We start from the raw sequence: 12,524 nt of genomic DNA on the forward strand, positions 1-12,524 counted from the left end.
AAGCGGAAGTTAAATTCACTAAACTAAAAATGAAAATAATTGAGAACAAAAGCAGAGTTGTGTTAGTCTATTTTGATTACCCCATTACAGTCACTTTACTGTCAGTGCTATCAAAAAAATAAACTTACTTGTAGGTTTAAAATTCTACATGTCACATTTATTGTCTAACTACAAATATTTCAGCGGCATGTATATTTTAGTCAGAATTATTGCGCTCCTATTTAATTGAGCTCTGTCTGTTTGGCGCTCGTTCACCGAAGTCTGTGAAGTTTAGTGAGAATCCCAAAGCAGAAGGCTCATGCACTTCTGACAGAAAAATGGAAATATTTCCATGGCTTTCTAACATTTACAGATGGAGAATATAACTGTGAAATGTAAGTTATGCATTCAGGAAGACAGCACATCTTAAACACATTAAATAGGGCGAGTAGCCTAGTGTCTCTGTCAGCGGCACATGCAGCCTTTCTGTCAGAGCATATGATGGGCTGAGTTGCTTAATATGCGAAACAAAACTATAAACTATGTCTTACCATTTTTTAAAGGCCTTAATATAAAGCTTGTCACATGTTTAGAACAAATTGGATTATGTACTTTCTCTGCAGCAGCTCAGTCTGTGTCCTCCGCTATATTTTCAGATGCGCTCGTATCAAAATACTGTATATTGATATAAACGGTATTGCCTCATATTGAATCGCCTATAAAGAAAATATCGATATATCGTACAAACGCGATATACCGTCCAGCCCTAATATATATACATAAACACATTTTTTGCAATGATCACTCAAATGTGGTGATCAAATACTTATAATGATGTGACAAAGATATGTAATTGAGGCAGGGCATTTAACAATAAACTTTATCCAAAATGAGTCTGACATCAGTGCACTTAAAGGGGTCATATGATGTTGCTAAAAAGAACATTATTTTGTGTATTTGGTGTAATGAAATGTGTTAAGGTTAAAAAAAACATTTTTCCACATACTGTACATTATTGTTTCTCCTTTATGCCCCGCCTTTCTGAAACATGTAGATTTTTACAAAGCTCATCGGTCTGAAAAGCGAGGTGTGCTCTGATTGGCCAGCTATCCAGTGCGTTGTGATTGGCCAAATACCTCAAGCGTGTGACGGAAATATCTCTTTGGGTTTGAGACTTTGGGTTTGAGACTTTAGTCTTTGCAACTTTAGGGATCTTATCTATTCATGAACAGCTTGTAACACCCCAAAGAGAAAGGAAAACTTGAAATCGCATCATATGACCCCTTTAACAGTAAAGTTTAAGTTTATTCCACTAAGGAAAATTAATTCACGGATTTGCGCTACTGTTTTCACACACAGACGAAACTTACTAGAGAAGTGTGAAGTGACCTAATATACCTAACTCCCGGGCTTTCGGCTATCGATGCGGGGGTGGTCTCATTCGAAAGGGGGCCGCGAGACATACACTCGATTCGGTGCTGATCTGCCACGCCATGGCCGTTCAAAGTTTCCTTGGTATTCCATACACTTAAGCTTTAAAGCATTTCGTCCAGGTCGCCAGTAGCAAACAATGGAGCGTACTACGTAATTACACCATTTACAAGCATTTTATCTGCGTCTTATGTTCTGTAAAAAATATTTCATATCGGCAGCATATTCACCGATACCTATATATCTGCGACAGGATCATATCGGCCGATAAAATCACCAAAAAAAGAAAACTGAAAGAAACTTGCACTGACTGATCTTAAAATCTTTCAGTGCCATTGATTTGTCTCAAGATGCACATCAGTAGTGTTTTTATCTAAGGCACATTTATAAAAGCTACTTAAATGTCCTAATTGAACTATGGCCTAATCCTGGCTTAACCTAAGCCCTGTCTGTGAAACCAGGCCTTAGGGTTTTGACCATTATGAATAATTACCATAAAAATGTTTTGCTTCATTTATGAAGTGTCATAAATGTTTGATTAAAATATAAGAAGATTAGTTTAGGGATATTCCATGGCTTGGTGTGCATTACACAACTTTATTGCACAACATGAAGGCAAAGACCACCCAACACAGAAAAAAGTACAAGACTTTGTGAAACATTGTTAATGGCATAACTGAATCAAAATCTGCAGTACAATATACAACTTTCATTTCCATAATTTTAAATGCAAAACAGTACAATTTGCATCTTTGCTAAATTTAAATTTTCAAGTTTTAGAGAGGCTAACTTGATGGGCATAAATGTTTGCATACTGAGTATGAGCAATAGTTATTGTGATTCATTCTTTATGAAGTTTCTGTACAGTATTGTGCCACTAGAGGGTACTGAAATACTAAAAAATCCTCTTACTATCCTTCCTTCCTTACTTGATTTTCCCTGTGAACATAGTCGCTTTCACCTTATTCTTTAATAGAAGATTAGGCTTATATGCTGCAACCAGAGAGAATGATGTTCGTTAAAGCTGTGCATTCCATTAATAACAATATCTTGCATACTAGTCAAATCAACTGTATTTCTATAATGCTTTATATAAAACGGGTTGTGTCAAAGCAGCTTCATAGAGATTAACATGAATAGCTGAATCAATTATGGAAATTCAACGATGGAGTTCAGATATTGTCATCATTTAGCTCAAGTCAGTTCAGTGTTGGTTCTGTTCAGATAGGGCTGCGTGATGAATTGTATTTAAATCGCAATCATGACTTCTGCTTCTCTTGATTTATAAAGCATAATCTGCTGTGATATTTATCCGCTGGTTGTTTATCCTGAAAATGTTTCACTACCTTTTTAAATATGACAGTTCAGTCAAATTAATAGTAATATACATGTATTAAATGTTAAATTTGATTTAAGAGCTCAGTCCCTCCCACATTTGCACGGTTGATTGTACTCCGCCTCATCATCATCATCATCATCATGTGTTCGCACTTAGCTGTGTGTGTGCCTGCTTTCAGTTAAAACACACAATGAGTGTGTGTGTGTAGTTGTGTGAATTACTGACATCTCCCTTCCATCATAACTACATGCCCTCTCTCTCTTTCTCTGCCTTGTGCTGAAGCTCTGCCAAAATAAACGTGTCGTGTTTCGTGGTGCAATGGTAATGTGCCACTGCTGATGGGCCAATTCATTCTCCGTAATTAAGGCGAGCAGAGTGAGTGATTAGACAGGGCTTTTTCTGGGTGATGTTGTGGAGAGCTGACATCTGTTCAGACTCATGCTTTGAAATCTTTTTCCTTTTTAACTGTGAACTGGTGACTGGAGCCTTTTTGTGGTGGAGTGGTACAATGTTGACGAGCTAAGAAAGCTCAATCCAAGTTTGTTGTGAAGCAGAGATATTAATCATAGCATCGACGCATCATTCTGTGCTGCATGTATGTGCATTCATGAATTCTTAACATTTCTAACAAGTCTTGTTGCATTTCTAACATGTTTTGTTGCAGTGTGCCATGCAGAGCTGAACGCCATTATGAATAAGAACTCGGCAGATGTCAAGGGTTGCACCATGTATGTAGCGCTCTTCCCCTGTAACGAGTGCGCCAAACTCATTATTCAAGCAGGTGAGAGTTTGTCTGAACTTGTGTTTCTGACTGTGTGTGTGTTTCATGATATGCATGTTGGTTTTTCATTCAACACTTTCATTTCCACTGTGCATTAAGAAGATTAATTGGTGATGCACCAAAATTCCAGCAACTTACGGATTTGGATGAAATAGTTTTGGAGGGCCAAAATTGACCAAAAACGGTGATGTTTAATTAGCATTTCTCCAGTGTTTGATGACTTAATTTTTATGGAAATAAAAAACAAAGTCTCAGCTTTCAATAATAAACATGGTTTTGATGCTCTTTAATGTAGTGTGAAGGATCTGCCTCGGTGCAAGCGTCAAGTGAACCAGTTATCTCTTCCTCATTACTACTAGTTATATAGCATTAAATAAACATGAATTAACATCAGAAAGTATGTTGAGAGAAGCGATACAACTTACTGAAATGTATCATATCTCATGCATTTGCTTAATCAGTCTTTCAACTGTGGAAAGACGTCATTAAAATCGCTTGTAAACAATGTAATGTAACATTTGCCTTAGTTAAGTCATTCAGTGTCCATAAACTTATTTTGCTAAAGAGGGGAATTTAGCAAAATATATGCACCATATTCTTTATATTTTGTACTCGTTTACTTTATTTGAAGTGTGTTTGAATAAATCTGTCTGGAAAACAAGTTTTTATTTTCACCACGGTTTAAATGTTTATATTTCAACAACAAACTGATAAGTTTAATTTTTTTTAATTTTTATTTTATTTTACCTGCTACTGATATATTTTTGCTATTACTAGTTGCATGTTTTTGTTAGTTTAGTTCTGTTATTTTTTATTTCACTCTGGCTTATGTCAATTCAGAAAGTCCCCTTTACCACACATTGGATGAATCCGCCTGTCACCATTAGCGGTGTAACGATACACCAATGGTTCGGTTCAGATCACGGTTTTGGAGCCACGGTTTGGTTCTGTTTGCTGTGGGGGTGGGGTTCATGGCATGGCACCAGCAATGCTAAAGAACACTAGATTCACTTTTAACTTTTAACTAGAAGACGCGGTACCACTCAATCCCAATCACTCTCACTGTTTACATGCTATAGTGCATAATTGTTTGTGGGAATTTTTTTTCACTTTATAATTGCAAAACCTGTGGGAATGTGTAAAATTACGCGCAATGCCCGCAATCCCGCAGCGAAATTCAGGCCCTGATTATATTGTACAAAATCAAGCACAAGTGAACTTGAACGAAGTTACGTAGTCAGAATGTGTCCTCCTGTGGATGTGCTCTTTGTAATAACACACTGAAAACGTCAGCTTAACCCTAAGAATTCACAACATTTTTTACAATATTGCTCTCATTATAATGTTATGTTGACAGTCCAAGTCATAGTTAATAATGTTCTGCATTTCTGTTTTGAGCTGCACGTGCTGAAGATCACCAGTACAATGAAGCACTTTGATAGCGGGTTTTTAATCAATGGGGATTTAACTCCTCAGATTTATCTCCTATACGATACACATTGTTATTTATGCTACGTAACCCTAATATTACGACTTAGATCTGCACAAAATGACACGAATACACAAGTGAACGTGTCTGTGCTGCTCTGAATATGTAACTTAACTCCTGTTGTGGACACGCTCTCCACGCAACAACGTGCAGAAACACTGCAACTAAACTCTAAAAGCGTTTTATTAGGCTATAATAGTGTTCTCATTATAATGTTATGTATATGACAGCCCCATTCATAGTGATTAATATTCTGCATTGTTGATTGTGCTCCTCGCGCTGAAGAGATAATCACCATAGTAGTCCTACAATGAAGTGCTTTACTGCAGCGTAACTCAACCAAATGCATATGAGATAATCTATACACAATATTTTATATAAACAATATTGCAACTTACAGTTCCACAAAAGGCTATGAGTGGCTTCACAAGCGAACTTGACTGTGCTAGACATGAAGACTCTGGACGCATATTCGGTTTGAATATCATTACAACTAGTGGTCGACCGATTTTGTTTTTTTGACAGCCGATGCCGATATCTCGGAAAGCAGGATGGCCGATATAATTTTATTTATTTTAATTAATATTTAGGTAATTATAAGTCATTTGAAAATGGATTAAAAATAAATGTGTAAAATAATCATGCTTGTACTTTAGATTACAGAATTTTTAACAAATAAATATTTAATAAAAATATAATTAAAAAGGAACTAAACACCGTTACCTACAGTAACAGAACACAGTACACTCCATAATCTGGGAAGTTTGTTGTGTATTGGGATTTAAGAATCATATTTTTTCAAATAAAGCCGAGGTAACACTCATTTTACATAAAGCACGCAGTGAAAATGACATGAATATGACAGTGGGCAAAAGCATGAAGCACAGCATAATTATAAATCCTGAGTTTTAAGTTTGTCGATCGCGCGTCTCTAGTGAAGCTGAACTCTCCTCCTGTCAGCATTCAATTCGCACGGACCGATCGTCACACAGAAAACACGCGATCATGCAGGATACAAATGCACACTTCACAAGATCTCACAGCTGGATCCGACTTAAGTTTGCAAGATTTTTTAAATTAAATGTTCGTTAGTCATTCAAAGATTTGCTTAAATTATATAAATGCATATTTGCGGAATCCTGATGGAAAACGAGAAAGTATTATGTTTGCCTTTCTATAACTAATAATATAAAAGCAATCGTAATACTTTTTTGTATACATTTTAATTCCTTTGTTTAACAGTTCTTTCTGATTATTAGACGGATTTCTGTCCATATTAGACAGAACTGTTAACGAATACAGCGAACAAGGAGAATGTGAACACTGTGTGCGCAGGTGCTGCCTCTCTCAGTGCCGTCAAAATAAAAGTCCCGCCTCGAACTCATCGGCCAAACAGAAAAACTTATCGGCCAATGCCGATATTTGAAAAATGCCAAATATCGGCCGATATATTGACCTAGGTGCATTTAAAATAAATAATTTTTTAATACTAGCACCAACACCGCTCCAGTGAGAATAATTTGAGTAAAAGAGTTGTTTACCCTCTTTAAGCTTTTCTTTAAGTTAACAAAATGCAGCTGGCTTTGTCTCTCATGCGTGTCGTGAAGTGTGACTAAGAGCGTGCATGTGCTCTCAAATAATTCCTATTGATTGTTCACCCAGTCCGAATGCCGCCTGCTACTTATATGCCTCAAGTATAGTCTGAGATATATCAAATAACTTATTTAGTTCATGGTTTCTTATGTTTGGTTTCTTTGTCCTCTTAACAGTACAGAGATTTAGTGACAAGGATTACTGTTATTATGCTTGAAAACAGGCACTTTTCAAACACATTTAATATTTATCTTTTCTGAGAAAGACACAAGGTGCAACGTGGTACGAACCCCGAGCATCAAACTTTTTTTTGGCAACCCTTTCACCCCTATTGGATTGCATAGCAAGCATTATGCATTTATTCCATTCCGTCTTTGCACTTCACACACAGGATCAGCATTTCTGCTCCGATATTTGAGCCTTTGTGTCAGTGCTGATGTGGCTGCATGAAAATGAAAATGACGGATAAGACAGGTGGAAACCGAGGTTCTCAATGGCCTACATGGTGACAGGTTGTCTTCCTCTTATTTTTCCTTCTCCAAACCCTGCTCTGTTGTTATTTTCAATCTCCTCTTATCTGTTGAACTCTCTTAACACCCCCATCCCTAGTCTCTCTCCTCCCCTCCAAGTCTTTTTGTCCTCATCTTCTCTTTCTCTTTCTTTGGTTTGCTTTTCCTGATCCCCCTCCATGTACTCTTGTGGCAAAGCCTACTGAAGCTGTGTGCTGAAGATAGCATGACACACGCTCCAATGCTGTCTGATCTTCAGGATGCTTGGCCTTGCCCTGGCCCATCTCTCAGTGGGGTGTCAGGTTCCTCTCAATGTTCTGGCATCATTAAGGAACACACACAGCACTTTCTCTCCCTTTCGTCTCCTTGCACTCTATAGGATGCAACAAAATGCGGCTAAAAATGAACATCCAACCTCATTAAAAAACGCCCTCTGATGATGGCAATCAGATGGAGCTGAACAAAGCGGATGTTTAATGTTTGAATGCTGAGTTTAAAAGAATTGAGTCAGGGGTGTCATCGCTGTTTGTTCATTTTGAAGGTGTTATGGCCGCGTTTGTTTACTAGAAGTTGTAAAGCCCCATGCCATGATATGAGGAAACAGAAAAGCCTCTGCATGGAAAAAACATGAGGATAAAGGGGAATATTAGTAGACTTGGAATGCGAATCCACCTTGATTCTCTTATAAAGGCAACCGGGCTGTATCTTGTTTATTTGTGCATGGTAAACCTTTTGATATTGCTAGTCTGTGCTTCTCTAATGGAAAACTGTAGCATAATTTAATTATAACCAGAGGGATTTATTAGAATGAAGGTTTTTCCAGTATTTTGGTGCCATCGAAATATGCATTTTGTGCCAGAGACACTGCTTTAATTTGCCTTAGTCGTATTCTTAAATGTGTGCCGTGTTGGTCATTTGACAACTCTTCTTGTACAGAATTTAACGTTTTTCCACTGTTTTTCCATCTCCAGTTTTTTTTTTTCATAGTAAATGAGATGTGGGTATTAAGAAAGTGAAGTCCCCAGATATTACACACACACCCCTCTCTGTATCTAATTCTGTAGCTATTCCTCCAGTGAGAAAGTGTTCCTGCTCTTTTTGAATGCCGTTCAAATGTGTCCATCTTTCAATCTCACAGAATGAAATGACACCAAATCATTTTCACTTTCTCTGGCTCCCATGTTGATGTCCCCCTGCACTTTGGCTCCTCTGTGCCAGCCACGTCAGTTTCTGAATCACTGCTTTAGAGCCTCTCCTTTCTCTGAGGAATTAAAGTGTTCAGTTTCCAAGCAGCTGCCATCTTGTCACTTCCTATGACTGTTTTTGGAGGGACTGAGGGACTGTACTGTCACCTCATCTCCAGAGAGCATTCTGGAAACGTAGCATCTCCAGAGTTCTGCTCCACCTTCCATCAGAGCCCTCCCTTCTGTTGGACAGCTTGTCGTCTTGGAAGTGTTTTAAGCAGCTCCGATGCTTATTCTTATGTTCTTTTCATGAAAAGACGTGTTTACATGGAAACACTACTGCAATTTCTTCTGACTTCCTTTTAGTTAGAACATTTTAAACTTTTTATTTTATTTTATTTTATGGACACGATTGAGTGTTTGCTTTTTATTTTAAATAGCCCGTAGACTTGGATATACAAAGTATTTTTTCCCCCCTTCTGCACCATAAAATGTCTCCAACAAAATGGTTTTAAGATGGCATAGCGAGGCTGCTCCATGGTAATTTCATCTGTTCCCTCTCAAAAATAGTTCAAGTAATACCATGGAGAGGCCCCATGCTTGTGATGACAGCCTTTAATGACAGGTGGAATTCACTCTGTGCAAGTAATTTTGCCTTCGATCAGAGCACTTCTCTCCTCCTGTGCAGATAAACGTACATGATGGAGACGGTGTGTATTTTGGGGGGTGGGTGTGTTTTTCTCCGGTATATTCATCTGCGATTGCAACAACCGTTGGCAATGTTGGACTTCTCTTTTCACCTCTTGAAAGCATTAAGGGCAAGAGGGGAGTCTAAGTGGTTTCACCAGATTCCTCACATTTCTCTGTAAAGCTTGGCTAATGGGGCCTTTTATAGAATCGCCTCATGTGGGCCGCTTGTGAGTAGTCAGCAGGATGTGTGGGGGTGCAGCCAAATTCACCACGTGTTTTAAAGACACCAGCAGGGCAGATTTGGTCTCAGTTGGGATTGGTTGATATTGGCTTGAGCCTGCAGCGACAAGTTATCGACTTCCCTTCTTTCTCCCCCGAGCGCAAGCTCTTGTTCATTCCTAACAGGCTATTTTGGGTCCCTGTTCTCCTTGGGCCTGTTTGTTTAAATTTCTCTGTCTGTTTGTTTGTGTGTGTGCAAGTGTGCTTTTGTCTGACCCACTCTATTCTTCTGCTGTTTTTTCCTTACAGGTATAAAGGATGTGATCTATTTGTCAGACAAATACCATAACACTCCAGAAATGACTGCCTCCAGACGGCTCCTTAACTTGGCGGGCATCACGTACAAGTGAGTCTCTCGAGTTTGACCTTAGTAAGGGGTTGGTGTGTGGCTTGGAAATTAAGAAGCTTAATTTGCATTCCTGTCAGTTCTTACTGGCCCGAATGATTGTACAATCAAGGCTGTTACGGAGCCCGACCCTCAGATGTGTGGGTGTATGTTTGACCTAAAGCCTCAAAAAGCTTCTGTGAGCCTTCGGAAAAAAGCTTGGGGAAGAATGAGTAAGCACTGTGTAAAAGTCTGCATATGGCTCATACTCCATAGGAAATTAAACCATATCACAACACAAAAGAAAACATTTTGAAGAATTTGAGTAACCAAACAGTTGATAGTCCCCATTGACTTCAATAGTATAGGGAAAAAATAAACTATGGAAGTCATTGGGGAAAAGCAACTGTTCGGTTACCCACATTCTTCAAAATGTCATCTTTTTTGTTCAGCAGAAGAAAGTAAGTCTGAATGGTTTGGAACAACTTGAGGGCGAGTAAATGATGACAGAATTTTTATTTTTGGGTGAACCCCTTTAAGGTGACAGTAGCATAATAAACCTGCTGCTGCTTGTGTCATTAATGTTAATCAAACAACAAAAGAAAAACAAATTCACTCACTACTCTTAACTGAGTAACTTTTGTATCTATCTTTAATAAGAATCTATTTACAATTTACATTTAATTATTACAGTGAATTATATGAGTTTTATTTTTATATTTGATTATTTCTGTAGTATTTCTTGACTGTTAAATTAATTAAAGGGGTCATGAACTGAGAAATCAAAATTCCCTTGATGTTTTGACATATAAGAGGTATAATATACTACCGGTATTAAAAACATCCTGTAAGTTTCAGAACTCAAAACTTTCTCGTTAGTCTAAAAACAGCTTATATTGAAGCCAATCTGCTAAAACGACAGGTTCTGGAATGCGTCACTTTATGACATAATAGTGTGGCTAAACCCTGCCCTCCGCAGAAGATCATCAACGCCTGCTTCTACATCACTGCCTGTTTAGCCTCGCCCACCGATTCCACACTTGGTGGGTAAACAACGAGAGAGGCAAACGCAGGTCTACACAGAAACCAAACAATAAAGATGGCTCCGAAGTTAACTGTGCAGTGCCAAGTTGTGGAAAAAAACAGTCTTTGCATAGCCTTCCTTCTGATCCCAACATTAGGAAAGAGTGGATGAACTTAATTTTTAATGAAGATCCAGACCTCATCAGTAAGAACTTGGTCCTTTGTTCACGTCATTTTACCACGGATTCGTTTGCAAACAAAGCACAATTCAATGTAGGATTTTCAGAAAGACTGAAACTAAAAGACGTTGCTGTGCCGAATATATTGGATCTGACAGTAATGTCGCACCACACTAGTGTGAGTAACTGTGTTATTACATGATCACTATTGCTTTGTTATTACAGATCGTTTTGATATGTACGGAGTATTTATGCGTTTTTAACCTAAATCACAGCAGCATGCATCTATGAATGAATGTAGGCTGTCAAACATACACAACTGTTAGCCAATCATAGCAGTGGGCATTTACTTCTACAATCTGCCACACCTATTCAAACCGAGTGTTCCGATGAGGGGGTCAAAACAGAACAGAAAATAGCCGATTACTTCTAAATTATGATGGTTTTTGATGTAAAAATCTTGATAACATTATTAGTGGACCTCAGAGAACAGTACAAAATAATAAAGGCAGTTCATGACCCCTTTATTTGTATCTTTGTTTTATTGTATTTGTCCAGTTGTTTGTAATTTGTTTTTGTTTTTTAATAACAAAAATTAACATATAACTAAATCATGATATATATTGTTATTGTGAAATAAAATTTATCATATCATGAAATAAGATTTCGGTCATATTGCCCACCCCATATCGTGCTAGGTGTCAGCATAAAGTTCAAAAGCACTGGGACTAAAAGAGCAAAATGTAAACGCAAACATTTAACAGCCTTCGACACGTATAATGTGAATTTAGAAGTTCTTCACTTTTTTACCCCTGATGAGACACAGGGTTAACTGACAACTTAACTGAACTCTCTGTGGGGTTTGCAGTCCAAACACGGTCCTCTTTAAGATAGAGGGAGCCAGCGGGAACCACAGCAAGAGCGGACAGGATGGAAATCTCATCTCCCCAGTTGTATGTACACGCTATATATAGATGCACGGTAAATATACTCTGAAGCCTTTCATCAGAGTCAGATCAAATAGGACTAGGGGGACATGAGCCTGAGGAGACAAAAAGAGTAGATCCGCCTGAAGATGAAAATCAGGAAATCCTTGAAGATACTTTCATGCCTCTTGCCTGTCTTTGAGGGTAGCAGGGTTAATTCCCCTGCTGCCACTTTTTGAAGGTTGTTCTCCAATACTTCCAGCATTACTGTGAATTTGGCCTGCTCAATCTCTGCATTTCCATCGCTTCAGCTCTTTGATTGCAGAGCTATAGGGTATTTAAGGGCTAGGCGATATAGCTAAAAAAAAGTTTCAACGATATGTTTCATATCGTTCGGTATCGATAATTATTTTTTTAAAACAAAGAGCAATAGAATTTTTTTTTACATTTTAACCACTGTATTTTTAATTAAACCCAATTTGTTGAGACAAACAACACATTTTTTTTGTTTTAACAATCAAACACAAAATAAAAATTAAACTAATATCTAATTTCTTATGTTTTATATGCTGATTAAATAGGTCTTGAGGAAACTTTTGGCTTGTTTCCCGAGGCCACAGGAGGGTGGAATGAACAAAATAATGCAGCGCATTTAAATTGTCAACGCAAGGAAGTAACTATAAAAAAACGTGCATTACGCTGGCTTTCTATACATCTCTTGTGAGACGCGAGTGCAGCAGTCATATTTGTCCGACTAAAAAAATGCGCTGAATATGCATTGTGTGTGAATGGCTTGG

The 12,524-nt window shown here is 37.9% G+C and overlaps 1 protein-coding gene across 1 annotated transcript in view; it reads left to right on the forward strand.

Moving 5' to 3' along the window:
* The window catches only part of LOC107559633 (deoxycytidylate deaminase-like), a 32,365-nt gene that overhangs the window by 17,035 nt on the left and 2,806 nt on the right, over nt 1–12,524 (forward strand). The window contains exon 3 of the mRNA XM_016243527.1: nt 9,524–9,620. Within this exon, the coding sequence (XP_016099013.1) occupies nt 9,524–9,620 (97 nt within the window). The remainder of the gene's footprint in view (nt 1–9,523; nt 9,621–12,524) is intronic.

Source organism: Sinocyclocheilus grahami, unplaced genomic scaffold (genome assembly GCF_001515645.1).
Source record: "Sinocyclocheilus grahami isolate Dianchi unplaced genomic scaffold, SAMN03320097.WGS_v1.1 scaffold693.1, whole genome shotgun sequence".
Taxonomy (NCBI): domain Eukaryota; kingdom Metazoa; phylum Chordata; class Actinopteri; order Cypriniformes; family Cyprinidae; genus Sinocyclocheilus; species Sinocyclocheilus grahami.